The sequence below is a fragment of the Solea solea genome, chromosome 12 (genome assembly GCF_958295425.1).
Source record: "Solea solea chromosome 12, fSolSol10.1, whole genome shotgun sequence".
In the NCBI taxonomy this organism is placed as follows: Eukaryota; Metazoa; Chordata; class Actinopteri; order Pleuronectiformes; family Soleidae; genus Solea; species Solea solea.
The window spans coordinates 25,859,089-25,876,659 of NC_081145.1; the positions used below are offsets into that span (position 1 = coordinate 25,859,089).

A 17,571-nucleotide genomic window follows, 5' to 3' on the forward strand; every position below is an offset into this window, starting at 1 on the left:
AAGTGCTGCATAAACGGTACAAAATAAGTAAAAAATGGAAATAAAATAATAATGCATGCACTAATGCAATAATCTATGCATGCACGGTAAAAAAACCCCTGCTTTTTATGGTTTTATTAAACATTTCGAGTGTCTTGGCTGCTCTAACAGAAAAATAGGTTAGATATTCCACTTCTAAAAGAGTACTGGAAAATCTCACTTTAGAAGTACTGCACTACTGAGTTTCAGCCACTGTTTAATACTAAAGTTCTGAAGGTAGAAGAGTAAAATAATGTGAGAATGACAGTTAATTCAAAACTAAACAAAACCCATTTTTTCCTTGTTCATTCCTGGTGTTTATATTTTGTGTCGCTGCACGCAATACCGCACACAGGAAGTGATTTATATCCATAGACCGACTGAGAAACTTTTTGTAAAACCCGGTAGTTTTACAGTTTGACTGAATAAATGCTCCTTGTCCCGACTTGCCTGCCCCTGCACTGTCGATATATACACACAAACGCTCCCTCAATCAGGTCTAGATAAAGGACACAGCACACAAATAATTGGGCAGAAAAAAATCACCGAACGGTACACACTGGAGCTTTAAGTCATGCAGTTTATTTTGTGCCAGAAAAAAACCTGACGGAACTATTTGTGTTGGCCGTTTTAATCACCTGGATGCCCTGAATATTTCCATGTTTCTCCCATGAAGAGCTTAAATTATTCATGTAGACGGAATCAAAGTGAATTATTTAATGAGGAATGACTGGAAATTGCTTGGTTAGCAAAAAAAAAAAAAAAAAAGCCAACAGTTTTCCCGTTTTGGATGCTTGTTCGTCAGCAGCACTGCGGCACTTCAGTGTTTAAGAGCGTGAGGTTTAAAACACGACGTGAGCTTTTTCTTTTGCAGATTAGTAAACTCAGCTTACTGCGTTCATCACGTCTCCTTCATGCACTGTGACGAGGTAATGACTGCCGCATTCCTGTGTGTTGAGTAACGATGATTGAACGGACTAATTCCAATCTGGCTCATTGGTTCTGTAGTGGATGTGGGTTTTGAATTCAGTGATGCAGGTTGATTTCATCAGGGGTGATGTGCGTCAGCGTGCTCGGCGTCTGAGCTTTGACTCCTTATCCAGGCCTAATAGGCCTGATCGGCCTGTGAATCTGTCACCCCGTCCTTTCAGTTGGACAACTAATCTCCCTCAGAACCTTGGGAATATGGGAAATAACCCTGGAGCCAACTAGCTGCGCTAACAAGATTTAGGAAAGCTGGTGGACGGTGGAGGTCACATGCCCTATTTACCTTGCTGGTTTCTCAGATGCCAGGACTTCCTGTTGGGCTTCAGTCAGGTTTCTCCCTCACATTCTGGGCAGAGACTTAGTGGTGGCTCCTCAGACTCGGCGGTTCTTCTCTCATCATCTCCCTCCGTCCTCAGAAATGTGTCTCTGGCTTATCGGTGTCACATGATTCACAAGTGATCCCATGATTCTGCAAATGGTAATGAAGGCGACAACTTCGGACATAATCACTTGTGACTTCACGCTGACTTTATAGCCTTTGGACTTAGAACAAGTCTATATCCTGCTGAGGATATAGAACCAAAGATCAGAAAATTATGATATTAAAAAAAAGTGCCCTGGGAATATAAGACATCATCCAAATCATGTGGCACGTACAGTAGGAATCAGTTGGACAGCAGGAAATAATCGAGCAGGAAAAATAAATACAGATTAGCAAAAGACAATGTAAGTAAATTATATATACTATTCAAACTGAACCAAACTATATGGCTTGGTGGAGACGAATGCTGCAACCACTATTCGGTCTGAGTCTTAAATGTGAATATTTTCTGGTTTCTTTGCTCCATATAACAAAGAAATCATTAAAACTGAAAGATGTTGGATTGGGGACAAAACAAGACATTTGAGAACATCATCATTTCCAGGTTTGGTAAACACCAATCAACATTTTCTGATGTTTTATGGAATAAACAAGTACTCGATTATTCGAGAAAATAATCGCCAAAATCGTCAACTACCACTGCGCTTGCTCTCACTCTTACATGTTTGGGGTGCACAAGATGTATGATCTGTGCATGGGGTGGGCCTAAAGCAAATTAATGGGATACAATATATATTATTATTTAATTTAATTTAATTCAATTTAATTTAATTTAACGTTGAACGTAAATGCGATGATTATAACTGAATGTCTTAATATTGTAAAAAATATTGTTAGCAAATATATTTAGTTTTATATATGCTGTAAATTTTACATTAATCATCGCAGGCAGCTGAGCCATGTTTTCATTTTAACGTGATAGTAGTCAGTGGTGGGCCGCATGTAATCGATTAGGGGGCCGCATATGGCCCGCGGCCGTCAGTTTGACACCTCAAACTAAAGTTTCTGAGTCTCTGGCCGTTTCTCAATACTCAAGTAAGCAAGTATGTACTTTCTTACTTGGGAAGTATATACTTGAGAAGTACGCTGGGAGTATATACTTCCCAAGTACGGGAGTACACAAGTATGTGGTTGTTTCTCAATACTCAAGTATGCAAGTATGTATGTATTGTTCTGCTGTTTGAATGGTGGCTGGTGCCAAGTGCTGCAGCCTCATTACCGCCACCTACGGTGTTGATAAATGAACATATGAAATACTTTTAATAAATGCATATATATGTTGTTATTATTTTTACATTTTAAATATTTAACTTCATTTATTAATTTATTTCTATTAAAATATACAATACAAATAATACAATGTGGAAAATAGATATGTTACAGCATTGCCAAACTATAAATACGTCATATCTTCATACACAAACCACATGTTTGAATTCTAAATGACTCGCCTCAAATGATGTTAAAACTTTGTTCCTGGACACAGAAAAATATTTATTTCAGATTTATATTTCTATTATTTGCTGCTATGCTCCGCCGAAATGTATTCTGGGATACATGGCCATCGCAAGTACGCTTAAGTCACCTCCGATGCATACTTGGTAAAAATGGGCGGAGCGAGAACACTTCCGGGTTTGAGAACCGTCCTCGCTGTTCGCTTACTTGAGAATTGGAACAGCACTTGGACTGAGGCTGATGACGTTTTCACAAGTACGGGAGTACGCAAGTACGCACACGTACGCACAAGTATGGATATTGAGAAACGGCCTCTCTGTTCAGTTTCCGGGCAGCACCTGAAGGCAGCAGCAGCTGCACCTGAAGGCAGCATCATTATCATTATCATCACCAGCAGAAGCAGTTCCCCTCCTCTTTCCCCGCCCCGGCTTACCCTCCTTGCCCGGCCCACAAACCACGGCTGTGTTCCCGCAGGGAGTCATTGGTTCGCCGCGTGTCGTGAACCATGGAGGAGTTAGCCAGAGAGAGCATCAGCCTGCTGGCTTCAGCCTCGGCTAAGCCCCCGCTGGACGTGGCCGTGGGTCCACGACTCGGTTCCGTAGGGGCCGTTTTCATCATGCTGAAGTCCGCACTGGGCGCCGGACTCCTCAACTTCCCCTGGGCCTTCGAGAGAGCCGGAGGAATCCGCAGCGCTGTGACCGTGGAGCTGGTGGGTCATTTCAGTTTAAAACCGTCTAAAAACCTACACCTGCTCCGAGTGGGTTTATTTATATGTGTGGTAGTGTTTTAAACTTGACACATAAACTTGTTAAAAGTTTGATTTTCTCACTTTATTTCAACATTAGTTTATTTATATTTCAAGTTTTGGTGTTGATTGTTGGTTGAGATTTATTGTTGTTTTTTTTAAAGCGGCCATTTTGACCAATTTTAGCAGAAAATGGAAAAAAAAGAAAGGCACAGGTGTTGGTGATGACAGTAATGATGGCGCTGTTCCGTTTATCTAAGTCAGGGCTGTGTGACAGTGAACCAGTTTGAGCCCAGAAACTAGCAAGCTAAATGGAATGCAGCCATCGTTCATTTAATTATATCCACCTGTGCTTTTCCACTAACTGTGATCCGTCAAAATGTCTGCTTTGAAAATTCATCTTTACAACAAAACATGATGAATTTAAGGCTTTTTTTGTAAACATACTGGAATATGTTGGCCTTTTATTTTAAATGTTAAACGTAACATATACAATTAGACAATTTAGACAGGGCAATTATTTCCTCTTTTTTTTTTTTTAAACGTACAATAGAAAATTGTAACTCTTCTTTAAGAGAACGAATAAAAAAGGAGATTGGGCCATTTTCCTTTTCTATTTATTCAACTTTAATGGAAAGAAACACATGAAAAACTATCAATTGGGAAGAGGAAGTAGTAAATACAAGAGGAATTTAAACATACTGAAGGATGTTGGCTTGCTGTTAACATTTACATAATAACTGTAAAACTTAAAGTAGATGTACAGGACCTTTTGTGTCTCACTGTCCTCTCTCTCTCCACTCAGGTCTCCCTCGTGTTCCTCATCAGTGGTCTGATCATCCTGGGCTACTCGTCGTCCATCAGCGGTCAGTGCACCTACCAGGCGGTGGTGAAAGAAGTGTGCGGGCCGGCCATCGGTCAGCTGTGTGAGATCTGCTACGTCTTCAACTTGTTCATGATCTCCGTAGCCTTTCTGGTCATAGTGGATGACCAGCTGGAGGAGTGTGAGTCAACTCCACTTTGGTGCCTCTATTTCTCATTGAATTAGAAATGTGGTCCATTATTATCCCTATCCTAATAATATTAGGATTAGGGGCGGGATTCACAGGGGTACCGTATGAGATACATGGTCCACAATAGGGCTGCCACAAACGATTATTTTAATAATCGACTCGTCACCGGTTATTTTTGCGATTAGTCGACTAATCAGATCATATGTAAATTGCAGGTTTATGCACTTTTATAACCATCATTAGCTTCCCATTGAAGTGTTTAAAGTATGTGCTAACTAAAAATAAAGACAATTAAGATTCAGTCAGCTTTTAATGAACTTTGCAGAACTTTGTAGCAGCATTTATGACATTTTTTAATGTGATAAATAAAATAAAATGAAGGCACAACTCTGGCATTAAACATTAGCTGTAAATGTTTAGTGCATTGTAAAATGGAAGCAAAAACTATGCACTTTGAATATATATTATAAAACATTAGCGTTATCACATTTCCTATTCAAACATGACATTGCTGTTGTAACGTTACAGCAAACGCATAACACGTGTGCTAAAGCTAATGAAATGGTCATTGTTAATATTAACAATTCCAGTTATAAGTAAGTAGCTCACTGTAATTTTACCAGCTAACTAGCCAATTAGCTTACTAATTGATGACTGTTCCTCTTAGTCAGACATTTAATCAGCAACAACGTGCTTCCTTTTCAGATGCTTGTGCATCGGGTTAGGGTTAGGTACTGCCATGGGAGGCAACTTCTGCCGGCCAGATTTTGCAATGCACATTTTTCTCTTTTTTTGGTAAAATGCTCCCAAACTTTCGAGCTCAAGTGCAGGATTTCTCAATTTATTCACTACATAGAGAACAAAGTGCATAAAGTCTATGTATTGAATTGGCGAGTGAAACTGGCAGCGACTCTTTACATTAGAGCTCTTTAATTTGTTAATTTAGATATCTATATTTGCCCTGGCATACTGATTATCGTATTGCACAAGGAAGGACGACGGGTCAAATAGGTATTTTGACCCCCTAGTATAGATGTTTGCATCTATATTTTTTTTATTTAGGGACACATGTTAACTGACTGTTCACTGTCCATGTGAGAAATTTCTATTATGTCCAAGTATTGCCCACTATTTGCCAGCTTTGAGATAAAAATAGTAGGTATTTTTTATCTAAAACTAAAACTTTGCCTGCATTGTTCAGTAAAGAGTAATATGTGAATCGGTGGTGGCAGAAAGGAGCTGAAGGAGACCCTCTGGGCTTACTTCCAGTGTTTTGGTCTGATGTGATGGTTCTCCGTTTTGTATTTTGTACCTTTCCTAAATCCTACACACTGTAGCAGGTCACGTCTTCCTGGTTACATCAGTTTCTCATCCTTCTTTTCTTAATTATAAGAATTATCACTTTTGTTGCTCAGCCTGTACGTTCTTGTTTGTGTGTTGTGTTGCAGTGTGCGGCTCCATGTATGAGCTGGTCACTGGTCTGCCAGAGTCAGATCTACCGCACCACTTCTACACAGACCAACGCTTTGCCCTGGTGTTGCTCTGCATAATCCTCATCCTGCCGCTGTCCATCCCCAAAGAGATTGGCTTTCAGAAATACATCAGGTCTGTGAAGTCTGTCTTGTTCTTGTTTGGTAGACAATTTAACACTTTTTCTTGTGTGATTTCTGTCTGAAGAAGATGTTTTTTTTGTTTTTCTGTCCTCCCACAGTGGTCTGGGCACTCTGGCTGCGACCTACCTGGCTATAGCCATCATCATCAAATACCACACCATGCCTTCTGTTATGGTTCATGTCACGCCGCTCTACAGCAGTGGGTATGTACCTGAGTTTTCAGACATGAAATCCAGAAAATGCCAAGAAATTTGGGGTCTTTCTGGGGTTTAGGCAGAATTACCTGCTGTGTTTCCCACTTCACTCACATTTCATAAAACCCCACTCAATGATGCAGGATCCACAAAGTGTCAGCTATGAGATGCATTCAAGGAACCCTGTAAATTCCCTCACTAGTGCAAACACATCTAAACTACTACTGCTGCTGCTGCCACCTGTGGTCAAAGATGCACTCCTACTTTATAGTTTTTCAATGTTGTTTCACTCACATTTTCCAGCAACTTCATAGTAACTGAGAAAATAGTCAGCGGCTTTATAGTGGATCAATATTCTCATCTTATTCTAAGTATAAAAAAAGAGTTTGGTCATATTCTGTTCACCCAAATGTTCTGAAACCTCCTGGAAAAATTCCATCTGACCCATTTTACCTGCGACAAAGAAAGTGGAGTTGCTCATTCTGAATCAATTTCACTGTGACTACATGCTTAGTCACAGTCCATTTACTGCTGCGTGAAGGTGTGTACCTCAGTTGTTTGGTTAGAAATGAGGTAAGAAGGCGTCGTTATACAAAAAAAAGTAGATTTATCTCTCTATCCTAGACAGTGATATCTCAGGAACTTTCGAATTTACACAAACAAAATGATCAAAGGTTGCAATGACTCTGGAGGAAAAATTGTGTCGACTGAAACCGACAATCAGGCATACAAACCATTTTTTTTATCATCTTCCTGGCTGTCTTATTTATGTCATAAATCTTTTTAATCAGTAGAACTAGTCCATGTTATTGGGTTTCTTTGAGGCAGCTTTCATGAGTCTGTGTATCCATAAATCTGCTGTGAAATCAGGCCACCGGCATCGACAAACTAGATCAAACTATTCTGCCGCCTCCTTCAACCCTCGTATTAATGTCGCTGACACTCGGGTCTAGCTCACTGACTTTGCCGCGGTCGCCCTCGTCAGCCCTGCACTTGTGACTGACAAATGGACACTATGGTAAAGTGTCTCTAAATGCCACGGCATTATAAATGGTGCCCTAATAATGGCTTCCCCCCCCCCTCCTCCTCCTCCTTCGTGTTCCTGTGGCATTTGTACACGTCAGAAAAAAATGACTGTTGTGTGTTTGTGTCTTTCATCTCTTCCTGTCTGTGTAGAATCAGCTCCTGGGCGTCAATGTTCAGTGTCATCCCAACCATCTGCTTTGGTTTCCAGGTGAGTGCAACAATTTTGAAGTGTGTGTGTGTGTGTAAACATTTTACAAAGACTATTATAGAATATTCTGTAATGACAGGAATGGTAGAGTACGCCATAGAGATTAGATACTTTATTGTCATAGTAAGAATATACACAACGAAATTCAGTTACGGACTCATAAATAAATAATAAATATATGCATTCACACTTTCCAACATACATTAACCAATTTTCACTTATATAATAAGTGATATATAACAGATATCGTACCCCTTCCTCCCCAGAAGCCAGTGTTGCCTGTTCATGGTTGAGAAAAAGGGCTGTAATATAATATTTATGTGAGTCACAGGAAATGAAATGTCCAATAAAATGTCTGAAGAAAGACCGACCAGGGAAATTATAGCTCTTAAGGGTTTTTCTGGGTACAGATGAATGTGACGGTGACAGGAAGAGTGGCGGATGGAACCTTCTGTTTAGAAATAAATGGCTTTCAGTGAAGTTACAGAGAACAGGATGAGGTTGTCCAAACTAGACTTAGAAAACATCCAGATGGTCTGTGCCAGTGTGGACTTCCAGAGTCACTGAAAGCAAAAGGAGAGCTTTCTTTTTTCCCCCTTAAAATCAGTTTTCAATATTTAAAACAATCATCATCTTGCCATTAAAGCAGTTTTTGGCATTTCTGTGAATGATTGTGTCCTTCAGGAAAGCAAAACCAGTTCACTTGTGGCAATGAAAATTGCAAATGTCACTAGAACCACTTCCTACTTTTGTACATGCACAGAGCAACAGAGAATCTAATTCTGGAAAAACAGTTGTTAAATATTAAATTTAAATGTACTTAAGGTGCCATCATTTAAAAACTCTTAGAACTGCAGGATTTTAAATTCAGGACCAACGAGGGAACATCTTGTCTCACACAATATCTATTATCTGTTTTACCTAAATGTATCCTCATGGTGCTCAATGAAAAGACTGAAAGATAAACATTTTTGGTGGACGTAATAAAACCAAAAACCATCCACATGGAAACTTCTCGTGCTCTGTTTTGTAATGAGGTCGACATTGGAGTGATGCAGTGTGTGAGTTCTCTCAATCGTATATAGAACCTGATCTTTCTCAGGAAAGTGTGATTAAGTGTAGTGTAAAGGTCATTGGGCCGCTGCAGCCCGGGGCCGCTGTGCTCTACAGGAGCCATGAGAGAGTGGAGCTTTTCATATTTAATAGCAGGGTGCGGTGGGCGGCTCGTTCTGTCAATCCAAAGCAGGACAGACTGATGTGGAACTTTCTCTTAAGTTGCCAAGGCAACCCCTGAAGGATGCTGACGGAATCTAATAAAATACGGGGTTAAGTGCGAAAGGACTGATGCATGTCATCTCATAAACCCACATGCAGACAACACATGCTGCCTCAGAGTGAGTGATTGCTCTGCACAGGGTTGAAAAGCCACTTGATGAGATCCTGAGAGCTGGAGGGGAGGGGAGGGGAGGGGAAGCCCCATTTTAAACCCAAATAATAATTTTTTTTCACACCAAACCGGGATGGTAAGACCTTTTGAATCTTCACTCTCTCCTGCTGCAGCACTAAACGGGTGAGAAACCTCAGTGTTGGTGATTCTCAATCTGTCTTGACAGTTAAAGCTGGGGTTTACAAGTGTGGAAATGCAAGAGACTGCACTCCACAATTAAAGGAGAAGTCAGACATTATTCTTTGGCAGCACATGGATTAACTGACTAATAGAGAATGCACCTGCCATCTTGGGAGTGGCAACGATGGATGACTTACTCTTGTGCTGCTTGAGGTGGGAAGTAGCAGCGTACTTCATATATATATATATATATATATATATATATATATATATATATATATATATATATATATATATATATATATATATATATATATATATATATATATATATATACATATACATACATACATACATACATACATACATACATACACTAAAATGAGAGTCCACGTTGATTGCACGCATTCATCTCTAATCCCACCCTCACCCTAGTGGACATTTTTAAACTCAACCAGAGAGGAAAATTAAGTAGATATTTTATTTGAACTAAACATTTGTGTGTTGCAGTGCCACGAGGCTTCCATTGCCATCTACAGCAGCATGGAGAACCAGCGACTGTCTCACTGGGTCTTCATCTCTGTGGTCTCCATGATCTTCTGTCTCATAATTTACTCCCTCACAGGTAAGAAGTTTTTTTTTTTTATTTTCCTCCTCGAGGAAAAGAGACAATTAGACAATTTGCCCTAACAAGATATAAAACATCAAACAACATTGAAAAACTATAAAGTAGGAGTGCATCTTTGACCACCAGGTGGCAGCAGCAGCAGTAGTAGTTTGGATAGTGGATTGTTTGTATGTTTGCAGTAGTGAGGGAATTTACAGGGTTCCTTGAATGCATCTCATAGCTGACACTTTGTGGATCCTGCATCATTGAGTGGGGTTTTATGAAGTTATTTTACACCTAGGGTTGTCACATTAAATCTAGACGTCCAGGTAGATTAAAATCTCCATTTTTAATATGTGGAGTAATGTGCATGTTTGTTTAAAAAAAAAAAAAGGCTTTCAAATCAAATGAAGTTTGCTGAAATAATATTTTGATTAATGCATGTCACTGAGATGAAAGAAGACATGCAGCAGTACTGAGGCTCAGCTCATGCATCCATTGTTGCCCCAATTCACTAATGTAATTGGTCTGTATTTGTTGGAGCTGTAGTGACGTTAAGATTAGCAAAGCTGTGCCAATTTAAAATATGAATGCTCAGCCAAAAAGTGGCAGTTATCAATGATTTAAATAATGGATCAGGGTCTGGATTGGACACCATCGGTCGGTGTTTGGGCTGAGAAGCAGTTATGGGCAAGAAAACATGCATAAACTTTACTTTTAGTAGCTTAAGGAAAAGCTCGCCTAATAGATTCTATGCCAGCTTAAGTGTTCCCTATATTAGGAATATTGTCATTGCTTTACCTTGTTGTGAAACAGACTCTTCTGTTGGGAAACTTGACGTTTTCTGTCACTTCAAGAACCACTGCAGGAGAATAACAGGGATTCTTACCTCACAGGATACAGGAGTTGTTGATTCAGTTCCCCAAACTCACTGATCTGAAAACAAACATTTTTATTTTTAGCGTTCTGGCTCATTACTGTCAGACAGTGTTTCTGCAGCTGGGTTTTGCCTCTGTTTTTACCATGAATTCATTCGGCTTCTCCCTTTAAGCCTCGACACAGCAGATCATAATGTTGTTTTCAGTGAGCTGCATGTTGAGTTGTTGTATCCAGATTTTACATTGGATGCCCTTCCTGATGCAACCCCCCCCCCCCCCCCCCCCCCCCCGCCCCCATTTATCCGGCTCAGTTAATTCATTCCTGTTTTAATCCCTGAATGATAGTGTTTCACGGCTGTACTGACACCCACCCACAATCCAAACACAAAAACACTCATCACATTTAAATCCACTTCTTCCTGCGTCTTTGCTGAGTCGGCTAAATTCTACACACTCGTGCTCCCTTTGCCAATAAGTTTTATCTGCCTGGATTTCATCAGGATTAACTATATTGATTTTCTTTTTGTCTTTAATTGTATTATCCCGCTCAGTGTCTTGGATTAATATACTGATGGACCTGCTATTGTAATTCATCTTTTCCCTCCCAGAATATTTATTTATATATTCCATCGACCGAGAATGATGGCGGGGTCGAGGAGGGGCGGGGCCGTGGAAATACACACACACAAACATGATTTTAGTTGTTGCCAGGACTTGCTTGACTGCTCCCGTTCTTTTCTGACAGTTTTAAATGTGTTTCATTGAAGTTCAAGCTGAGTGTAACCTTTGATGTCGGTGTACTTTTACTGCCAGTTTTTAAAGGTGTAGACCAGGGCTTTTTAGATGATGATGGACTTTTATAAAAATCTTTCCATTTACCAAATTCAGTGAAATGTATATTCTTTGTTCTCGCCATTAAAATATGTTTAATAAAATGAGATGCATTGGGCTTCTCAGTAAAGGCCTAATGAGTTCTTTTTTGATCAATACTGAAATCATAGTTATTTGTGTTGAGCTTGTGTGTGTGTTGTGGAACTGCTTTGGGTTTTTCCCTGCAGCCTCTGTATAATCCATAATTCTTCAAACCATTTAGTGAGGATTTCTGTATATGTTTTAAAATACATTATGTATCATGCATACAATTAGGTTGCAGTTAATTTACTAAATTCCATTAAGTTTATTTTGATTTGTAATAGCACCAAATCATAACGTATGTTATCTCAAGGAACTGTTCATGGACAACATCTAAATATCTTCTGGAAATGATTCAGTTTCTAATCCAAAAGGATATTAGGTGTCACAGATATGGCTGTACTTTACTTGCTTCATTTGCTTAATTAGTTGATAATCCCACCTAGAGCTGAAACAATTACTCGATGAATTGATTACTAATCAATTACTAAAGTAATCGTCAAATATTTTGATAATCTATTCATCCGTTTGAAGCTTTTTCATTATTAAAACAAGCTTTCTGTTTGTTTTTGCCTCTTAAATGTGAATATTTTCTGGTTTCTTTGCTCCATATAACAACAAAATCATTAAAACTGAATTATTTTAGTTTGGACAAAACAAGACATTCAAGAACATCATCGTTTCCAGGTTTGACGAGCACTGATCAACATTTTTTTAACGTTTTCTGACATTTTATGGACCAAACGATTACTAGATTAATCTTGAAACAGATTTCTATTTCGAAAATAACTGTTAGTTGCAGCTCTAATCCCACCCACTTCAAAGATGGTTTGTGTTCTATCTGTTTTCGTTGACTCTGCTCCTCGACTGACTTTAATACTTGTGACGCGTCCTTCTCTGTTGCAGGGGTTTATGGGTACCTGACATTCGGAAAGGACGTGAGGGCCGACATTCTGATGTCGTACACTGGCGATGATATTCTGATTCTCATCGCCAGGCTGCTGTTTGGAATCTCCATCATCACCATCTACCCCATCATCCTGCTGCTCGGCAGGTCGGTGACACGTGTCGCACGTTCAGTGTGATCCTCTAAGGAAGATTTAATCAAAAGAACAAAGTCTTATCTGAGATAAATCAGTTGATACCAAGTGAACCTGATGTGAAAGGTGAGACGCCTCCATCTCTCTTACCTCAGATCAGTGATCCAGGACCCCCTGCTGAGCTGGCGGCGGAAGCGTCACGGCGTGGTGACGGTGGACTTTGAAAACCGAAGCCGATACGTGCTGACGGTGCTGTGGATCGCAGTGACGCTGCTTATCGCCATCTTTGTGCCAGACATCAGCAAGGTGATCAGTGTCATCGGCGGGATCAGCGCCTTTTTCATCTTCATCTTCCCAGGTAAGCGCTCGGAGCCCCACGATGATTATTATTATTATTATTATTATTATTATTATTATTATCATCACGTGCAATGATTAAAGTGTGTGTTTGTGTTTGTACAGGACTGTGTTTGATCTTTGCCATGCAGTCTGTGCCCGTGTCCTGTAAAACCAGGTGAGAACCATCTACGTCATAATATATCATCAATATACACCGAAGTATAAAAGCAGAATCGATATTTACTAAAGAAATGAAAATTCTGTACATTTAAAGGTACAATGTGTACAGTTTGGCAATGTTTATTGGTGTAGTTGCACGTCCCTCACCTCACGCTCTGTCTCTTCCAAGTGTGTTATCGAACATTTTGTGGGTTATTGTAAAATCATGGTGGTCCAAAGTGATGTTTCTGACTGACAATTACATTAAACTGTCAAATGCTGAGCTTCTACATCATCATCAAACTTTAGTCTTGGATTCAATCTAGAGATGTTCCGATACCATTTTTTCCCTCCCGATACCGATTCCGATACTTGTGCTGTGGGTATCGGCCGATACAGAGTACCGATACCGATACCAGTGTGTTATAAAAAAAAATATATCATACTACGCCTGCATGACTGATATGATTATCATTTGTGGTAAGGTTTGGCTCAGGTTAAACCCTCTGTAAAACATGAACAAATACAGCAAATGGACACCATTTATTTTTACCAGTGATGTGTTATTTCGTTTTTCAGCTTGTACGTTTGTTTTGATTCTGGTCCAAACACGGCAGCACTGGCAGTGCTTCATGTTTCCATGACGACTGACTGGGAAAGGACGCGCATTTTTTTTCATGACTCCAGATAGTTAAAATGAGTCTCTGAAGTAACGCTAAACTTTAAAAACAGAGGCATACATACACAGGACACAGGTACGCTGGTTAGTTGTAGCGCTGCTCTTTTCGTTTAATAAACGAGCCGCTCCGGTTTGACTGTAGGCGCGCTAACGGAGCTAGCGCAGCTAACAACACTAACGGAGCTAACTGGTAAATACTGCCAAACCGCCGACATGATGAGCTAACGTTAGCTCCTTGTCTACAGGTGTCAGGTGATCAGTTCTTCTTCACACCTCTAAAACAGCACAGCGCAACTGTTTCAAGAGCGGCGAAGAAGAACCGTGTCAGAGCTAACGGAGCTCTAATAAATTCCGTGGTATCGGATCGGTGCATGGACTCCAGTACTCGCCGATACTGATGCCCACATTTTCGGCAGTATCGGAGGCATTTCCAATACTGGTATCGGAATCGGAACAACTCTAATTCAATCATGGGGTGTTGTTTTTCATCTCCCTCTACAGAGTCGTCCTCACAGTTTGGGGAGTTGTGACGCTGATCAGTGGAGCCTTCATCTTTGGTCAGAGCACCACCATCGCTGTCATGCAGCTGCTGGGAAAGATCTGACTCCACCTCCCCTCGCAGATCTGTGTTTTCATGGAGAGAACGCTGACCACGTGTGAATCCCCCCCCCCTCTCTCCCTCTCCTGTACAGCTCATGTTGAGTTATGGCCACCATGGACTCTTTAAAAGTGAACTGATCTCCCCCCTCCACACTAAGTTCATTATATGGAACTTTGGCTCGGGTTACCATGACGATGAGCTCCGTCCTCCGATTGAAATCCTCAGGTATTTCGGGCCCTTTGTTGATTTTCTGTTTTGTACATATCAGTATTGAACGTGTCAGTGTTCAGTCTGTGGGTTATGATGAAGATTGACATTTGATGTGAGCGAGCACAAAGTTTGTCACATAAACATAAAACTGTCGGAGTTAACGTCAAAAATAATGCAAGATCCTAACAGGATCTGGAAGGTTCCACTGCCATAAAAGAAAAGACGTTAGTATGTTTAACACGAAAGAGCTGCCTCCTGGTGTGTGGGAGTAAAAACACCAAGTATTGTTTCACGTTTGAAGAGATTTACGGATAAAATTTTGCACAAAATCACTTGGTTAAAAGACTCAAAAAGAGTCTCGGAACAGTTATTTGCAGTAAGAGTGCACTGATGGTAAAAGTCTGGGCCGATTCCTACGTGACAATTCAGCTCACAGTAAATACCGACACTGATGTCTTTTCTGTTTTATTTTTGTTCACTTTGTGACGGATAAGCAAATAAATCTTTATCTTATAACTCAAACCTGAACTTGGCTGTTTTTAAGTCTTTAACCCTTCTCACTCTTTGGATCATTTCAAATTCAGTCTTATAAATATCTTCAGGAATAACCTTCAGCTTTACTTTCAGGGAATTGTTTAGCCTCTTATTCAATTATATGACAAAGGGACTTTATTGGCCATTGGCTAAATGAATTTAAACGTCTTCAAACTTCACAAAGTGATCACAGTCAGTGTTTTCAAATCAAAGTCAAACAAAAAAGGTTTCCAGGTTTCTAGTTTTATTGAACTGCATCACTCTACATCATCTAGAATTTCAACAAGATAATCTTTTAAGACCATATATATATATATATATTCATATATAATACTTGCATCCCTGCAATAAGTCTCTACACGTAAGAAGAGAAAGCTGTTTTACTGAAACGTACATTAAAGAATTAATATTTCATTGCCATAAAAGTGAATGTTCATTCATGTATGCCATTTTTTTTTTTCTAGTCATATATTGTATATTTCATATAATAGATTTTTAGTCTCTGTCTCCTTTTCATAGGAATACTAGAAAATAAAGAAGGTAAGAAAAGCACAAAACCCATTGAAGAGTAGCATGGCCTAATACTACAGCAAAGAAGTTACTGGACATTCAGTTGGCATGCACTCAGTAAAAGGATAGAAAAGAACACACCCATAGAAGGGAAAGAGATGGCCTTGATGTCTTTTTATATCATGTAACAACACTTGTTGAGGTAAACCTGGTGACACGCTGCTCAAACCCACCAGCCTCACTACAGCTACAGGTACATACATATCCATCCGCTGTTTTTTACGTGTTGCCAGAAAAAACATTGAATCAAGGCCAGCTTCACTACATTTCAGTGGCGCAACTCTTTCATGGTATGATGGCGTGGTGGGAGGGTCCGAAAACAACAGGTGGCACAGTCTGAAAAGGGACGTTCAGGAATGTATCATCTGCTTTTTTTCTCAAACAGTTCACTCGCTACGTCTGACCGCACATACGCGACCCAAACCCAAGCTGGGCTCAATGTACAGTACCTGTACAACAGAGAAGCCCTCAGTTAGAGCGCGTGGCTGCATTGAGCTGGACACTGTGTCACTGTGGCTGTCGGTGAACCACCGACATGTAAACATCATAATCCATGCTATATGACTTTAATTCTGTTCAGAATACGGCCGCTCTGTCTGTGAAACACACTGGGATACAATGAAGAGTTGACCTACGGTTAAAGAGATACAGGGCCTTATAATTAAAACAAACCTTTTGATTTTTCTGCATCTTACACCTAAATCATTTCGGTTTGTGGACAAAAGAAGACATTTGAGAACGTCATCATTTCCAGGTTTGGGAGACGCCAATCAACATCAATTATGAAAAACATTATTTGCAGCCCCAAAGAGATGTTAATTATCTAAATGAATGTTGCCTCTTTCATTCCCACACTGCATTATGTCATGTCAGTAAAGATTTTCCTGAGCAGTTTATGATCTCAATCTCTAGTTTGAGGTCTTCTTTCATACAGCATGGTGCCCATTTTGTCAAATACACATGTGGTAGGGTTTCCTGTGCAGTTAGAGGTGGTTCTTCTTCCCTAAGCCTCACTCAGTAGGTGGCGTTGTAACGAAAATGTACCTAAATATCAACTTCATTTCTTTCTTTCTTGCACAAAATTCAAGTATTTCAATGACCCATGTCTATTTTCAAAAACTTTCAAGCACCGATTGAAATCTGACCTGACGTTGTAAACCGTTCCAGTTTAAATTCAAATCCAGATGTCATAAACTCCACTGTGAATCCCAGATTAGTTTCTTAGACAAATCAGCGAAACCTTCGCATGCATTTTCTTAAAGCTTGTGTACTACAAATTACTCTTACAGTTTATGCCATAACATTTTTCACAGACATTCCTTGCCCCCCGCCGCCCCGCCCCGCTCAGTGCAGCCATGCAGTGCTCTAAAAGAAAGCAGCGGTGCCAGATTCCACATTAATATCAGAGTAGCTGTATCCCCCACAGTTCTGGCAGGTGACAGAGTGGCTGTCAATCACAGAGGACAAGAGAGAAAATAAACACAACAGTGAGACGGATGAAGAGATGGCACCTTTGAAAGTAGCTTTACAAAGGAATGACTCGTTGATAAATCTTCAATCTGATAAACAGTAAATACTATATATCTCTAAATACTCTCATCATACTCAACAACCTCTAATATACACTAGCTTTTAGTCACAATATTCACTCATTTTTTACATTGTGCTTTCTGAATGAGAGTCTGATTGTTGTGTGGGTTAGGGTTAAGTGGTGTAAGTAGTGGTGAGGCGTCAGTAGATCTGATCAATTTCCAACAAAGCCAAAAAAAAAACCACTTTACCTCGACTGTTTTTTTTTATAACCAGTAATTCCAGATTGCTTTTTTGGGAGGTC

At 39.9% G+C, this 17,571-nt stretch overlaps 1 protein-coding gene across 1 annotated transcript; it reads left to right on the forward strand.

Moving 5' to 3' along the window:
* The first annotated feature begins 2,880 nt into the window (after positions 1–2,880).
* Positions 2,881–15,161, forward strand: slc38a8a (solute carrier family 38 member 8a). Its single transcript, XM_058645366.1, has 10 exons — positions 2,881–3,551; positions 4,393–4,591; positions 6,049–6,205; positions 6,312–6,416; positions 7,584–7,641; positions 9,719–9,833; positions 12,512–12,659; positions 12,801–13,003; positions 13,108–13,159; positions 14,324–15,161. The coding sequence occupies exons 1-10, from the start codon at positions 3,348–3,350 to the stop codon at positions 14,424–14,426; spliced, it is 1,344 nt and encodes a 447-aa protein (XP_058501349.1). The 5' UTR covers positions 2,881–3,347; the 3' UTR covers positions 14,427–15,161.
* The last annotated feature ends 2,410 nt before the right edge of the window (positions 15,162–17,571 follow it).

What these genes read in the sequence shown, in the direction of transcription:
- slc38a8a (XM_058645366.1), top strand. Translation starts at nt 3,348, where the DNA reads ATGGAGGAGTTAGCCAGAGAGAGCATCAGCCTGCTGGCTTCAGCCTCG. An exon ending in GCGCTGTGACCGTGGAGCTG is followed by an intron (nt 3,552 to 4,392) that starts GTGGGTCATTTC and finishes CTCTCCACTCAG; the next exon opens with GTCTCCCTCGTGTTCCTCAT. An exon ending in CCCGTGTCCTGTAAAACCAG is followed by an intron (nt 13,160 to 14,323) that starts GTGAGAACCATC and finishes CTCCCTCTACAG; the next exon opens with AGTCGTCCTCACAGTTTGGG.